The sequence below is a fragment of the Vigna unguiculata genome, unplaced genomic scaffold (assembly GCF_037176805.1).
Source record: "Vigna unguiculata cultivar grain cowpea cultivar isolate G323 ecotype 2 unplaced genomic scaffold, ASM3717680v1 ptg000049l, whole genome shotgun sequence".
NCBI lineage: Eukaryota > Viridiplantae > Streptophyta > Magnoliopsida > Fabales > Fabaceae > Vigna > Vigna unguiculata.
Window position 1 is genome coordinate 5,582 of NW_028196693.1, and position 17,145 is coordinate 22,726.

General features: G+C 46.0%; 1 protein-coding gene and 1 non-coding gene across 2 annotated transcripts; both read right to left on the minus strand.

Annotated features, from left to right (window-relative positions):
* Window positions 1-1,495: 1,495 nt before the first annotated feature.
* Window positions 1,496-1,567, minus strand: TRNAG-GCC (transfer RNA glycine (anticodon GCC)). The gene has a single exon. It is a non-coding gene; the product is annotated as a tRNA-Gly (tRNA).
* Window positions 1,568-13,400: 11,833 nt separating this feature from the next.
* Window positions 13,401-13,619, minus strand: LOC146877038 (uncharacterized). The gene has a single exon (XM_085669582.1). It carries the CDS (start codon window positions 13,617-13,619, stop codon window positions 13,401-13,403), a length of 219 nt encoding a protein of 72 aa, XP_085525708.1.
* Between the last annotated feature and the right edge of the window lie 3,526 nt (window positions 13,620-17,145).

A 17,145-nucleotide genomic window follows, 5' to 3' on the forward strand; every position in this document is an offset into this window, starting at 1 on the left:
GTCACTCCGCTCCATAGATAGTTAACACAGATTCTTGTTTCATTTTCAATTCCTTTCGGGTCGAAAACGCGGGCGTGGGGCTGTGCCCATTCTTTCTCCCTCTTCTTCCGCTTACTTAACAACCGGAATAAGGAACCTTAGAATTCACCCTACCTGTCGATGAAAAAATAGGATTTGAGAGGAGTGAAGCTGCTTGACCGAATAGGGCAAGGAGTGACAGCTAGCGGATCAGAAAGATTTTGATGGAATGTCCTACTCCTGCCCGAGCTTTCCGATCCCCTCTTCTTTTTTTTATTGATAGTTTAGGGACATCTCTTTGTTAGGTAGGGCCTGGGATCACTAATTAGTCGAATGAGCCCATCCCTCTGGCCTATCATTTATTTATGGGTCGATCCGGCTCCTGCATCTCCATGGGGCCCCGTCATACAAGTTGCTAGGAGTCCCTCTAGTCGAATCAATAGAAGTCCCAATAGAAGTTGACTGACCTGGCTCTTCAATCGACGATCTACTGTTCCCTCTTACTTGCAGATGCCCATGCTTTGATTCGCCCTAGCCAGTGATGAATCCCCAGTAAGATCGGAGTCTTTCATTCCTCCTCCCTTCAGTCCAGTTTGAACCCGTCCCAGCAACGAAGACCTTCCTACTGCAAGGTGAGGCTCCGCCCTTCCCCTAGAATCCACTCCGGGCTTTTAGGAATGGGAGCAGCTAGTCCAACTTCCTTCTTGAGCTGCCGAGATATTGAACAACGAACATTTGAGCAAGCTACCTTGCCTCACCCTGAGATGAGAGGGAAGGTCGATTTGACTCGAATCCTGGACCTGATCTTGAATCCTACACCGGTTAATGATGCGATGGGATAAGTTTTTTTTTCATTTTGCTGGCCCGCTCGTCCATGCCCAATCCCAATGGACAAACCTCTGATCCGCCCCTAGCTCTAGAATCCACCCGTCCCAGTCCCTGAAAGCCCTCCTATCCTTGGCCTAGCCCTCTTTCTCAACTCGAGTCTTCAGTTAAGCGGCTTTCATCATTGACGAAGACCTGCGCTAATAAGACAAAGAAGTGGGGAGTCTATGCCTTTTCATAAAACGAAAAGCTTTCAGTCCTTGAATGAATCAGTAACAACGAATTCGTGGAATGAGGGATCAAGAAACGGATAGGGAGGGGGATGGCCTTTCCATTATTGGTGGACCTTCCCTTGAATTGAACCGGTCACGGAGCTCTCAATTGAGTTGTTTAGGTTCTGGAATTCCATGGAGAGTTGGGGGTTTCGGTTCGAAGGTTATCAAATGTGGTGCGGGTTCATCTCTCTCGACCAGTTCAGGTTCAAGGGAAGGGTGATCGAGGGGACCCAGACTTTTTATCTCTTTCTTCTCTATTCTATGGCGGGAGGTTTCTTTCGTATCAAGAGTGTGGTGGGGAGGCCAGGGAAAGACGGATTGGATCGAGAGGCGATGCCTACTCTACTCGTTACCACTAAACGACGGACGAAGCCAAGAGCGGAAGGAGGGACTTGAACCCTCAACCTCAGCCTTGGCAAGGCTATGCTCTACCATTAAGCTATTTCCGCCAGCAACGGTAGTGGCGAAGCACTACTGAGCAATTAACGTATCACTTGATACGGACGACTTCTGTTTTTCCGCCGGACCACACTCTTAACCTCCGATCGAGCTACGAGCACGAGTAGGTAGGCGGGGGGAGGGGCGGCTGCCTTTTCAATCAATCTCCGGCCGCTCAGTGCCGCTATTGGTGCGAGTTGTGTTGTAAGGAGTCTTGGTCTCGAGTCGAGCTGGGGCGTCATTTCATTCTCGTAACGGGAGTGAGTGCACCGCAAGATCAGACAAGTTACTCCCTCGCCTCGCAGCGGTGGCATCTGTCTTTTAAGTTCAGTCATTTCCTAAGACGGCTCCTCTTATTCTACGAGAATCCAAGCAGATCCGGGAGCTGAAACATGAGTGTTTGTCTCTTTTTCAACTTCAACAGGAATGCATCAACAAAACAGCCCTTCCATATAGATCGTCGTGGCATGAACTTTGTCAAAAAATGAATTTCTAGCTAACTCCTCTTCCTATTGATCTTGATTAGTTCCAGCTTGTTGAGAGTTCTCTTTTCTTTCTAGACCGTCTCCTGAAAGACCTGCTTATCCCGCATGTGCTTTCCCCCCACTCATTCAATCACTTGCTTGTGATTGCAGCCATTCCCCGAAAAAGGGAGAGACGAGGGAATCGTCCGCTCCCGTTCATGTGACGAATCGAACATCGTTAGGTCCCGAATTCTGCGAACCACCGGACCTAGACCAAGATCTCCATTACGTCGTACGATATATCGATCCGAAGAACTTTCAGTTGTAAGTCATCCATTCTGCTCCTATCTAAAGTGATGCTAGGCTGCTTCACGCAGGTGCGCTTCGCTCGGCCACATGATGAACATGTTTTAAGCTAAATGTCGAGCGCTTAAGCGGAGCTTGTGGTCACTCGTTCCTCGCTTGTTCCAATCCTAGTAAAGTCAGATCCGATTCTACACTACATACGATATTTCCGGCCCTCACTAGCTCTTCGCTTGGTTGTACAAAGAGCATGCCCGAGGGGGCTACTACGCTCACCGCGCACTTGCATCACCACCTGAGCTTCGCTACCGCTTCGCCCAGCTCCTACGCCTACCACGAATCTTGAATCATCACGTGGCTGCTAAAGCAAGCTAAGCTTCACACGGCCCTGAGGAAGCCAAAAGACAGACCCTCTCACGGCCGAAGGCTCCGCAACACGTTGGAGAACTTTTAGATCCCGCCCTAAAACGCCCATTTTCCTAGAGTTCCGAAGTGATCCTCATTCTCACCGCAGCCTTCTTAAGCCGAAAGAAAGCCGGGCAAGAATCGCATTGGTAGTACGAAGGGGGAGCAGAATCGTATCTGGCAGTGGTTCTTCGGATCGATCACAGATTATCGGCCCCGTCGTTTGGCTTCCACTCCAGTTGACCTCTCTTGTTCTCCCCCCCCCCCTTACACAACCGGGTGGAGGACTCATGTAAACTTATTCCTTGAGGTCCCCGTTCAGGAAGGCATTTTGAACATCTAATTGGAACAGAGGCCAATCTCGATTCGCAGCAATAGAGAGCAGGAGACGAACAGACTTCATCTTGGCTACCGGGGCAAAGGCTTCCTCTTAATCTATCCCATATGTTTGAGTAAAGCCTTGACTAGCCTGACCTTTTCCTCCTTTCTCCCACAAAGCTTCCCTTCACAACCAGTCCCATATCCAATTAGTAGAATTCGAGATGGGGAGAGTCAAAATGAGACAAATGCGCATTTCCTATCTGAATCGAGAGGTATCAGATCGAAGTCACATAAGTCATGTATTATAATGAAAGTTATTTCCGGGAGAACAAAGTGGATTTATGAGCAAATTATGGCATGAGAGGACCAATGAGACAGAACACTGTTGGATGCATTCCTTCGCTAGCAGGGCTTCGGCCCATCTCAATGGAAGAGTCTTCGGTCAGTAATCTCGTACTCTCGACCGGCTCGAACCACTACGTTATCCATGTTCCGGCTCATCCTATTCATGTCACCAGAACCTGTAATAAACCATCATTTCAAACCATCCTGTTACAGGGAATCTTTGGATATCAGTTCGAGGGGAGCCCCGGGGAATTTGATCAAACAAAGTCTGTGATCGGAGGAAGGAATAGAAAGACCCCTAGTAATCTTAAACAACAAGGACAAACACAAGGTACAGAGACAGAGAGAGAGGCGCGACAGCCGCAAGGCACTTTTGCTTTGCTTTGATTTGATTGTATCGGGAGATGGGCTTGCGTATTAGTTGGGTTTGCTTCTACCGAGGCAATGTTCCGGAAATGAGGTTTATCTAAAAGAGCAACCGGCTGAGCACGAGGTCCCACATTGTCTCCATCAGCGGCTAGGAAAAAGTCTTTGACTCTTCTTCTAGTTAACCACTGCTTTAGACTATTCCTACTATTCATAGTTCTCAATCTGATCTCGTCCAAGTCTTTTTTTTATAGTATTGTCTTATTAAGTATATAAAGAAAGAAGAAAGTCAAGCTTTCGGGAAAGGAGTGAATTATTTGAATACTTCTTCCTCTTTCCCTTCTTCTCAAGCTCTTACTCTTACTGGCGCAGAGAAAGTATTACGGCCAGACGACTTAAACACAGCGCTCTTATCTCCGACCTCCTAGGACCCAAGCAAAGGATTGACTTCGCTAACCTCAGCTTAACCGAAGTCAATATTCTAACAGAACTAGAAAGGGCATACCTTGAATACAGATCAAGATTCACTCATGCACTCTGGAACTTACTTAGGAAAGCTAGCCTTAGCCCAAAAATAAAGGAAGGCAGCCGAAAGCCCTACAAAGAATATCGCTGATGAACAGGCCCATCGGGTGGGGTTGTCAGTTGAGAAGGAAGTCTTTATTGAATTGATCATAGAAAAAAAAGGATAGAAATGGAATCGGTTGTTTAAGTCGGAAGATCAGATGTTTTGAGCGGAGAATCGGGTTCTGCTAAGCAGAAAAGCCTTCTTTCTCTAATTAATGGGTCGATTCGAAATTGGAATGGAGTTTGAGGCTAGTGGAGCAAGCATGAATAAGAAAAGGAAAAAGCCAAAATGAGTGGAAAGAAATTCAAAGCTAAGCCACCACCACCGAATAGAACCGACGAGGAATATCCTGTCCTTCCCTACCTACTGTATTCAAGCGAACAAGTGTGTTAAGCGAATCACTTTCCGCCGGTGGTACGCACTACATGAAATCAATGCCCAGACCACTATGTGCGTAATCTATATATCTATCCTTATTGATTTCTTTCGCCTATGGAGTGTTAGGGTATTGCGAAGCTTCTCACTGGAATAGACTCGAGATTAAGCACAAGAGACGCTTGGGCCTATTACAGACAGGCTCGCAAGCTTAACACGATGAGAAGGTTCCCCACTTAACCCTAGTTTTCGGGTAGAGTAGTGGTCGCCATGCGCCCATCGGTTATAGCCGCTCGCTAGTTGGGGGCAGGAGACAGCCTTTCAGAGAAGAGAAAGAAGGTCTACTGGCCCGGTACGGTGTGGTTTTGTTGGATTTATCCGTCCGCGTACTTTCACTGGCCTTTTGAATCGATCCTGAAAGACTCCCCAAAAAATAGAAGGTTATCCGCTTCTCCGCTGTTTAAGCTCGAAATCTGAACTTTCACAACCACCAACAGGAAGACAAGTCAGTATGGGATCAAAAAAAGTCTTTTTCTAGTCAAGTTCCAGCTCTAGATAGGGAAGGACGACGAAAAGCACGAGTTTACTTTGAGGTAAAAAAAGCCGACGGTGCCTAATCTCCTCGGATATCATCGGCCATCGTTCTCATCGATGCGATGACCAGACATGTCACACCATCCCTCGCTGCCCTAACTCACCAATCCCTAGCATCTACCAAAGTGGTATCCTCTCACGGAGGCTAGTAAGTAGGCTTTTCTCATATTTGTCACTCTCCACCCAGTCCTCCGATGGAAGGGGTACTATCCAATTGTAAGTAGCTTGATTACTGTCTGGCCTTTATCCCTTGCTCATAAAAAACGGATATGGGAAAGGTTGGTGAAAGTGTAAACTAGTGACCTCGAAAGATAGGTGGGCCATATCCAGTCCAGAATGCATTAGACTAACTGCATTGGTACCGAAACATCTGATCAGGCCGTCTGGGGTATATGATATGACAGGTCGTTGTACTAATGATCGGTAGGTGGGACTGATACCTAACTCGGGTATCTATCCCTGTGGAGGGCCCCCATTCAATGATCAGATATGTCCATGGGATTAGGTATGAAATGGGCCATACCAACTTGTTGCTTGAACAAGTCCTAGTGGTGGGGCTCCTCATATGGTTAGCCTCCCTGACCCGTAGCGTAGATTGTGGAATGGGATTGGGAATCTATTTGAGTATGAACCGAATTTCGGAGGGGGTTCCAATTCATATCCGAGCGTTGGTGCACTTCCCATCTGTTCCCGGGCTTTGACGTAAGGCCTGTAGACCGAGCCTCATATCCCTGACTTCAGAGTCCTACGGTCTTCTTCTCCCTAATTCTCTGTGAGAACGAATCTTAACCCTTGCTTGGTCTTTTTCTTCCTCCTGACTCTCACTTGGAAGCAAGAGATGAAGACGTAAGCCTTCCTTATGATCGATCACCCTTTCCCGCTGGTCCAGTCCGTTTTTCTTTCTTCACTTCCTTCCGCTTAGCCGATAGTGGGAACTCTAAGAATTTGTTGAGTAGGCATCCATGAAAGGTCTTCACTAGGGCTGCCTCTTTTCAGCTCTTTCTTAGGCTCTCTCGAGTGGGTTTGCACTCTGTTATGCTCTGAGTTTATCTTATCTTGGCTTCTTTCTATGGATTCATCCTTGTTCTACGCTCATGCTCTTTCCATGAGGAAGACTTGCCCTTGATGATGGAACAACGGCTACCTCGGTCTCCTATAGCTAAACCATCCTAAAGAGCCAGCCAAAGGACCCGCATGCTCGGATCTTGTATCAGGATTAGCTTCTTTCTATAGGAATATATATCTAATAGGGAGAAGCTCTTGCGGAGATATTGCCAGAAAGGCGGGTGGTGGGAAGGATAGACTATATATATAGTAGATCCGACTTCCTCGACTGAAAGGTGAGCTACGGGGTCCAGGTTAGTTGATCTATTAAGAAGGTGAAAGAGCTTCCCTGGGCTTACAGCTCGTGAAGTGAGTCCGCTTTCTCCTTTATAACCCTTAATGCCTTCTAACGCATTCTACAAATCTTCGACTACCCTACAGTTAACAACAAGGAGAAAGGCAAAGGCTTTGATTCCTGAACCTCCCATTGTGCCATCCTGCTCTCCAAACTACAAAGAGAAGACACTTTCATAGACATCAAGAACAGCAGAGAATATCCGCCTTAATCTTTATATAGGTTGCCCCTCTTCTTCTCTCCTAGCTATCAGAATAGGAATCGCTATTCGTGGAAGAAGGACTCTCTCTTATGGCTTTGCCTGCCGCCTTTCACCCGCTTCTCTAAGGAAAAAGTCTAATGTCATGTTGATGCCATCAGAATCTAAAGGATTGATCGAAAGGCAGTGATTTCGACCTGGAGTGAAGCTTTGGCTTTCGGCGGCTATTAGATACGGATTGACGAGTTGACCTAAACGAGTCAGAACAATTGTTGGAACGAGATTGATCACTGAAGAAATGCTAGCTCCTTCTTCAACTCCTGGCCTGGCAAACTCCGATCAATCACTTCCTTGTCCTCTTCCTACTATGGATGCCCCCTGCTCTTAGAATTCAATTGATCAAACCGTTTGATGACATAGAGACAGAGATTCCTAATATATTATTTATTGCAGCCTATAACAGCTGATTCTCCACTCTTATTGCAAAGACATTCCAACTACCCTATACTATGAGGCGAGGCTCCCCTCAAAGGCTGGAAAAAGAAAAGAAGTTAACTGTCCCGAAGAGGCAGACATATAGCTAACAGCTCCTTGCTTTGACGGGGATATCTAAACAATTTCATTGCCTTTCCTTGTTGCCCATGCGGAATCAGGCTCGCTGAGGAATAAGAAGTCTCGGTATGTCGAAAAGCGGATGCTCGTCCAATCAGTCCAAGCATAGACAGATCCTAGTGCTAGTGTCAGATCCTCCTTTTGATGGTGAATGTCGGAAATGCTGTTGAAAGATGAATCCTCTGCGCACATCCAATTCTTCCTTCTAAGAGGGCATTCTTCGATGCATCCACTTTGCTGTCTTATGCTTATGTTGGCATATTCTAATAAGGATTGCCTTATTCCGGATTCAATAGCAACTGGAAGCCTTTCCTTCTTGCTAAGAGCTTCTTTGCCTACTTCTATTCCTTTTTCATTTCCCATCCTTTCATTTGAATGAAGGAGAGTTTGTCCTAGCCAGTTTCCTCAACTCAAGGTCAGAAAAAAGCGGAAGAAGCGCTGTGCTAGTGAATCGAGAAGTCTTTCACAGTCTTATTTATTGAAGTGAACTTTCAGCAATAGCCGAGTTCATCGAAGGAGCAGAAGAGGGTAGAGGAGGAATCTGTCGCTACTGTAGTTGCTCTTTTGTCTCTATCTGTCGGTCCATTCCGTATTCCCGTTCTCTTAGAAAGAATGGCTCTCTTCCCTTGGCCTCGTTGTCTCTATCGATCTCACAAATCTTTTCTTTCAATCAGGACTAGGAAAGAAACTCAGAGGGTTTATCCCATGGATAGGTTAGTTTAAGGGACCTATTCACAAAAAAAACCTAATCCTTGCCTTTTGAACTCTTAATCAAAGTACAGAGGTGAAATGACTAAGATCTTGGTAAACCAGAAGAAAGAATCCAGTTGTTGAACTGGAGAGGCAGAAAAAATAGGGAAGCTTTCAGATTTTCCTTTCCAGAGAGGGCCAAAGCTAAGATCAATGGCTTGAGACAAGATTCCTAAAGGGAAAGCGGCTTATGCACTCGACTCGAATCGAAGAGAACTTTCTGAGTTTTAAAAAGAACTTTAAAAAATTCGAATCTTCTATATTATTTGCTAGCTTACCGGAGTGGGATATCCGTTACTTGTCTCAGGTGCAGATGAATAATTTTTCTCGAGTTAGGGGTTTGGATTCAATTCCTTCTTCTTTCCCGCCCGGCAAAGGTTGCAGCAGTCGGAAATGAGTTTGAATTAGATGGTGAGGATGCGGAAGAAACTAACCAGAAGAGTATAGGTTTCACGTAATATGCTACAAATCAAAGGATTTCCTAGCCCAAATCAAGCTAATCCCGGAAGTGACTTCAAGGTCTAGAAACAGATCTCTAACTGAACTCCTTCACCCGCTCTTATTTCATTTCTTTTTTCTTTTTCGTCTTTCCCGGTTGGAAACATCACCTATCCATTCCATGACATTGAGAAGCAAGAGGTCGTACCCGTCCAGTCATAAAGAATCTGCAGTTCCAACAGCGGCACTAAGGTAGAAAGTTATAGGTTCACTTTAATTACAAAAAAAGATGGGATTTTCGGCATCAAGACTAGTTCTTTCAGTTGGTAAGGACTAACCGGTTCTGGGTACGGAAACAAGCCTCCTCGACTCAAGCGGGAAAGCCCGCGTATTCTTATTCTAATGTCCATTGGAGCTTATCTTTTCTTCCCGCTATCTGGCTGTTCTGTTTATACGTCTGTTCCTCAGTCTTACTTTCTCATGCCCGGGTATCTTTCTTTTATCCTTTCGACTTCTGTTACAGTAGAGTTGTAATGGCAATTACAAGGTTATGCAGGTCTCCTTCTCATTGAGTAGCCTATACTCTGGAATTTCAGTAGCGAAATCGGCCTTAGCATAGAACGTTTACCGCTTGCCTTACTAATAATCGGGAATCTAAACAGGCAACTATGAGACTAATTTCCCATTGTCCCGAGCAAGTTACTGCGTACCTGAAGTGAGTGTGCCCATCTTGGTCTCCTTTCTTTTTTTCTTTATTCATTCTTGGCTCGTAGGTCACAAGGATAAGGTCAAGCAACTTCTTCCATTTCTTAGAATTGGGCACGGTATCTAAAATAGACCATTGAGCGGATCCCCCGATTCTGGTTTTAGCAGGATCTTTTCTTGACACCGAAAGTACATCTTTGGGAAGACCATCAGTCAGGAATGTTGGGCATCTCGGCAAATCCACATAACATATTAGGCAATGCTCCTTTCCTGAAAGCGATCGGACGGGTAGTTTAAGAAGAGCGAGAGGAAGGCCAGTACTCAAACATAAAGCTTTTACGCAGATCGGTAAACAAGAAGGCTTTGATGCGGGGATTCCCTTGTTAGAGTCAAGCAGGAGAGGAATACGGTTCATATGGTTATTCCGCATCCCATACCGGTAATTCCTTATCCTAAAGGGATTTATGTACTTCCTTTTGGATGATTCATTTCATTAGTGGGAATAGTCCTTGTCTCTAACTCACTAGAGGCTAGGGTAATAAAGAGAAGAGGCCTTTTTTTGTTGCGTTGTGGTGATTTTCTTTATCCTTCTGTTTGGAGTAGTTTAGACTGGTCTAGAACTATGTCGGAGGTTAGCCAAGTTTCACACAGTAGTCAGAGTCAGGGGTCTTGGAGCCTTGAATGAGATTCCTTCGCTTCAGATAACTACTAGCTCGATGGAAGCAATTCTCTTGCGGTCTGCACTCTTGTCAATAAAAAAGTATGGGGATGGTGGACTACTTGACTGGGAAAGGCAAGGAGCCAAATATAGTCAAAATATCCCTATACCTATACCTATATCCAATTGTACGGCTTGGCAACTTCTTCATGGCATAGACTGCAAAAATGGAGAGCTTCAAGCCAATATTTAGCAGGTATACCTGCTTGACTTTTAAAATAATAAGGCCGGGGCCCGACTGACCTCTATCAAATGTCGATGCTTACACTCAGCAGTGCGTAAAATAGCCTTCGTGTTGATCCCAAACCCTTTCAATCACCGAGGTAGAAGAAGGGTGCTCTCCTTATGCAATCTCCCAAGTCGAAAAGTATAAGACTCCCGTGCTGGGTTCCTGCTTGATCTAATTTTCTTGTATTTGAGAGACCCGTAGACATAGCACGCAAGGGATCCTCTTATAGGGGAAATTGAAATCCTTATCGACCCTCAAATAAAAGCTTTCATCGATCTTAGGAGCTTAACCCATCGTCTGGCATCCCAATGATGGGGTTATTCTATCTGTGGGAGCAACTAAGTAAAAAATCATTGAATTGAACCGGGACTCCCTTTGTTATAAAGATATCGTACTCACCCCTTTTTAGTTTAGATAAAGTGAAGCGCGCAAAGAGAACAAAGAAGATGGTGAGAGCGACGTGGGGCGCTCCTCTTTACCCAACATTTGAGAATTCGCAGTATGGTTGAACCCGGGACCTGATCCACAGGCCTTGGAACGACTCTCTCCCTTTTGAGCGCCGGCAGAAGTAGGTAATTAGGTCACCTAAGAACTGAAGTAGGGACTTCAGCAACTTCCTTTGGGGTAACTAATGCCACTCTTGGGTGAGAGACTCCGTAGTAGAGTAGCCCTCTCTCTTCACATAATGACTTTACCCATCTCTTAGTTGCAAGGTGGTGGCATTATCATCAATTAAGCGGTGCTCCAAGGCTGAAGGAGCAAGCAAGGGCTTAAGGATTAAGGCTGCACCGCCCGCTCACTTACCTGCTGAAGAAGAACTAGCAAGACCGTAGGGTGATATCCTTCCTTTGATGCTTGGCTCTGGACAGGGAAGAACCCGGATAAGACTTCAAAGTGAAAGGGCAGTAAGCGATGGTTATTGGTTTTGAGGGTGTGATCGATCTTCCCTTAGTCTGATTCATGGTATTCCGGCATTCCTTCGTTGGATTGAAAGGAAGGTACAAAGAAGGGTTTGTCCATAAGAGGTACGGAAGGAGGAAGAGAGGGGATTTCCTTGTCTTCTATGTATGGCTGGCTCTCCTACCTGGGATCCCAACTATCATCCATATCCGTTTACCCTACCTGCTATCGACAGTCCTTCCACCTCTTACTCACTCTCCGGAGGGAGATGGATGGATCGTGCTAGTGCTATCAAGCCGAAAAATGACTGCTTTCGAGCGGTATTCACGGAAATGAAAAAGATGGAATGGTTGTAAACAGATTCGCTAGTTGGGTCAATTGGCACTCTTTCACTAGTGATTGTAAGCTAGGTGCCCTTAAATGACAGGAGGGGAAGAAGCTCTAACGGAAGCATCCAATCAACCGGGAATCCCACCTTTCAGATTCTACATCTGCTACTGCTGGAGTGGAGAATGAATCTACTACCTGTGCCAGCAAACAAATACTAAAAATAAGAAAAGGCTAGGTGTCCATGCCACCAACCAACTCCTGAAAGAAAAACAAGAGCTTCCCCGGCAAACCACTAGAAGTTACCCATCGAGTCGAGCAATGATCCAATTGGAGAAGCAAGCTGCTCTTTGTCACCCCATTTCCCTCGGGACCAAGAACAAGCTCAAAAGAAGAAGGACTTATCGCAATCTCAGGTACAATGGCTAGTTGGAAAGCCTTTCAATTCAAGCCAATCTCTTGATTCACATTCATGTGAAACCGTTGCAACCGATCCTGCATACCAATCATCCGCCGCTTACAGTAATGGCACTAAGCCAAGGTTTCTATGGATTCAGTCCTGTGGAAAAAAACATATATTAGGGCAATTCAGTTAGTAGTGTCACCGGTCAATCCTTGGGACACTAGCGAGTCCGTCCTTCAAAGCCCTAAAAATGGGGTCCATGAAGCCTTAGATACTCCAAGCCTCCATCTTGATTGTCCTTGAACCTAGACCATGGAAGTATGGTTATAGTCCCATTCCATTAGTGGGATCCATAGCCTACGGGTCTTTCCCAAGCCAGTAAAAGAAGAAGGTTTTCGAGGACTACCCTAAGCCTACAAGTAGGCAGGACTTTCAGTTACAATGTCTAGGTTGGGCAAGCTTGGATGCCCCTACTCCCAACAAGTTGCTGGTCGGGATCGTGAAACTATCGCTGTTTGGTAATAAGGATAATCGTTCTTATCTTATTAGGTCAGGGGCGGCCCGGGGGTTACCCGCGATTGGTAATGGCATAACCAGAAGAGGAGTAGGGGAGACAAGGTTACGCGCTGGGTAGCGCAGCGCATCTGTTTCGGGTACAGGGGCGACGAGGGGTGCTAACCCGGCCACCCAACCCAGCAGGTCAGGGGCGGGCCGGCCATAGGTTCGAATCCTGCCACCTTTCTTGTGGATCATCCTGTCCTGTGGTTACCGGATGATGGGACAAAGCAGAAATTTTGAAATGAGCACAGCACGAAATGTCAATAATTTATGAATTCTTTCATTTATCGTTATTTCCGGGTCTTTTCGTTGCATTCACTTACAACAAGAAACAACCACCAGCGTTTGGTGCAGCACCTGCATTTTGGTGCATTCTTCTTTCTTTCCTTGGTCTTTCGTTCCGTCATATTCCTAATAACTTATCCAATTACAACGTATTAACCGCTAATGCACCTTTCTTTTATCAAATCTCAGGGACATGGTCTAATCATGAGGGTAGTATTTTATCATGGTGTCGGATCCCACGTTTTTATGGATTCCTTCTTTGTTACCGGGGTCGACCCCAAAGCCATAATGTCTCAAAACGAGGAGGCCATAGAGAAGTTTTGTATTACTTTGTCTCGAACTTCGTGAAGAACTCCATTCTATCTCTCCCTCGTTACGAACAAAAAAGTGGGGCTGCGCCCCAGTTGTACACTCCCTTCGTTCTACGAACCCTTGTTGATTCTGAACTTCGTTCGCGAAGGAACCGGACGTTTGACGGGCCAGCCCTTTTTTATGCGCCGCTTTACCCTGAAAGGAAAATTAGCTTAGCTCCTCTGGGTGCTAGGCGCTCCCGTGGTTCGCGAGAAGGAAAAAGAAGGACTCATCCTTTGTTGCATCTGGCACGAGATGATAAAGAGAGAGCTTCGTCTATCGATGAACAGCGGATTGACGGAGCTCTTGGCATTGCTTTGTTTTTCTCTCCTTTCCTATCAGCGAGTTCCGATCCTTTTGTTCGAAATTTCTTCGTTCGTACCGAACCGCTTGCAGAATCAAATCCTGTTCCACAAGATCCTATATCAGCTATACATCCTCCTTGCATTTATGCCGGAGACGTCGCCAGTGCTATGGGATTTGGATTATGTAGATCAAAAATGATGAATGGGATTGTGGCACTCCACTCGCCGCCAATGCGGAAGGATGCCGCCGAAAAGAAGGGAACGCTGCTTCGCTCTGCTGGATGCGTCGGATCCCGTATAACAAGCGAGCTTTTTACCAAAAAATTCAAACATGTGGTCGCAAAATGCTATCCAGCTCTCTTGTTGCGTAGCAATAGAAGCCTGCTCATGCTGCTTTGGCGGCGCTTTTTCGCCTTCTCTTCGCTCTGGACAGGAGCGCTAGTGGACACGGGGGGGGAGCAGGCGAAGCGTGTCGTTCGTAATGAACAGAAAGATACCACTACTTCGCCTCTTTGTTGGAGCGCCGGCGCGAACACAGTGGTATCTGACCAGGACCAGGAACAGATTCGAATTTGGATCTTGACATGTCGGTGGTTTTTAACCGTGGGCATCATGCCAGGAAGTTGGTGGGCTCATCATGAATTAGGTCGGGGTGGCTGGTGGTTTCGGGATCCCGTAGAAAATGCTTCTTTTATGCCTTGGGTATTAGCCACAGCTCGTATTCATTCCGTAATTATACCCCTTCTTCATTCTTGGATCTCGTTTCTGAATATTGTGACTCTTCCATGCTGTGTCTCAGGAACCTTTTCAATACGGTCCGGATTGCTAGCTTCCGTTCATAGTTTTGCTACAGATGATACACGAGGAATCTTTTTATGGCGGTTCTTCCTTCTAATGACCGGCATATCTATGATTCTTTTCTCCCGGATGAAGCAGCAGGCATCGGTCCGTAGAACTTATAAAAAAGAGATGGTTGTGGCGCGAAGTACTCTTGTGCACCTCCGTCACTCGGCTCGCGCGCAACCCCGCCCCGTTATGTTATGGAAGAATTGAACTTATTACCGGGCTGGTTATTCAGAGCCAGCAATTGGCTGCCGGATTTCGTCCCGCAACTATCAGAAGATCGCTTCGGGGGTCACTGTGGCGTGGCTGAATGTAGAGCAGTCCGCCCCTACTGCGTTTGATCAGTCAATTCTGGATAAGTTCGGAAGATGGTCAAGGTAGCTTGCTTCCAAGCCACTGCACTAGATGCGCATGTAGTCGGCTCAGAATGCCTCTGTTCTATACTAAAAGACTACTTTGGATGAATGGGTCGTTCTCTTACTTGACCATGGCATCGCCAACATGAGTCTGTCTTCGGTGGTTGATAAGCTGCTAGTTGGTTTTTAGTTTAGGGCTTGTTATTTCCTTTCACTTTTCCCAACGAGGTGGAGGGCCATCGCAGAAAGTCACCTATCCCCGTAGTTCCGAAGACAGGAATTGGGTAGTAGGGGGCGGCACCCTTGGACCCCACCCCAAAAAAGGCTTTGACCTGCTGGCTATTGGAAAGTCTCCGTTTACCGCGAAGTGAATAAAGTTGGGGGGCAGAAAGGGATGCCAGGGACAGAGTAACCTCAGGGTTCATTTCATGCCCACGGAAGGAAAGCAAGAAAAGGTTCCGAAGTGAAGCCCTTTGACCCAGTGCTATCTATGTTAGGGGACTGGTGGAATGAAACCATATCGAATAGGGAACTCGTTCCAGTACCGCTACCGCTTCGACTGCGAGAAGGAAGCCTGATGAAGAAGATGAATGACTCGACTCGCGTCTGGGAAAACCTGATCTGGTAGGGAAGACAGACCTTAGATGGCTCAGCTTCGACCCATTTGGTGAAGTAATCGGTAGCTACCAAAAGAAAGGCATTCTCTTGGTAGAAGAAGGAGATTACAGGCTCGGGATCTTCTAGATTAGGGATCCAAGTACCAAGCGGGCAAGAACGCACGGATCTGTAGTACGCCATTCTAGCCTCAGGAGTCGGCGGAGAAGAGTTCCAACTAGGCAAGTCGTTCCTAGCAAAAAAAAAGTAGGTAGCCCCACGAAACCTCTTATTCCGGTCCTTAGGCTAACTACGACTACTCCGGAATTGCGGCGTTTCCGCTGTTGGAAGAAAAAAAGGGATAATCGCCTGTTGTCTCTTTCCTGACCTACTCAATCGAAAGATGCCCACAATCGGATGCTAGTCTCTAAGTCCCTGCTTTGACTGTGCCTTATCTTAGGGCACGTTACCTTAGTTTAAATCCATAGTTTACCGCTTTACCTTGCAAAGACAAAGACCATATTTGTCCCACCCGGGGATCTGACCCCCTTGATCCTCCTCTAGGATTCGCGCTTTAATAAGCTCACTCGTTGACCCGGTAGCTCCGTTCACAGCTACGTTCCTAGCTCCAGTTTGACTTTAGCTACGAACTCATAACTACTAGCTCTCTTAAGACATAAACTCATTCATAACAATGTCAGCGCATCGGGATTTTGGTTTCTAATTGGTCCAGAATAGGCCCTCCATCCGCCTATTATCTTACTACCGTTTGTTTAACTCAACAACAGCAACTGTACTTGGCTGTAAGTACACAAAGGTGCGTAGCTTGTGAGAAATTAGCTGGCTTAGAGATGAGAAGACTTATTAGTAGTTCTCTTACATAACTCGGGCGTACCTGCTTGCTTACCCGCTCACTCGAACAAGAGCTCAAAGGCATTCAGGCATCGCAGCGACTAGTCTTTTGCGCTAGGAGTTCTCTTAGAATTGAGTTTCGCTTTCATTTAGGAGTGAAAAAAAAGGAACATCTTTATGAGATGAACGTAATCTATATCTCTTCTTTGGTTAGGAAAAATGAACTTGCTGTAGGGGCCTTAACATCGAATCACACATAGCGAGTGTTTCTTTCTAGTAGCTGCTTCACTTTAGTAGCCATTTTGTGTAGAACCACATAACTTGCTCGGAAGCTATTGCATGGATAGGCAGAGCTTACCGGTACAATAAAGCAGGCAATTGAATCCTTCGCAAAAGAACTCATTTAGCTTGAGCGAGTGAAATTTTCAGCATTCCCTAATCAAAAACAAAAGCAAAATACCAAATATAATGTAATTGCCCTAATTAATTTCATTTCGACTTTTACGAAAAAAATAAGTTTGTCTAAATCTAAAATCTTTGACTGGGACTGGTCCTCCATCATTCCCCTCCCCCCCCCAGCGCTAGGTCCTAAGAGGCCTCTTCCCTTTCTTCTTGTATGAGAAGAGAGGGAGACTACACCTTCTTCTGTCGGAATACGAAGAAGAAAAAAGTGACAGATTTGTCCATCAGTAATGGGGATCACATTGGTGGGAATATAGGAAGCTGAAGGACTCCAATTTCAAATAGTTGTTTTTTATATATATAGTAGAAATCTTTTTTTAAAAGTAGATAGAGGATGTGTGGGCATCCGCGCGACACAATTCCTCAAGCATCTGAGACAGTTTATGGGAAGGATACTCAGTTTGCCTATTCGTAAGGATTGACTCCCCAATAATGAATTGCATTTTTTTCTCGCCAAAAGTCCGCGGCGGAATCCAATTGCGCCATTCGATCGACAATCTGCCCTTTCTTTTAGTTGAGCGATCGCTCGCGCTTCCTCCATAAGCAGCTTGTCCGCATTTGC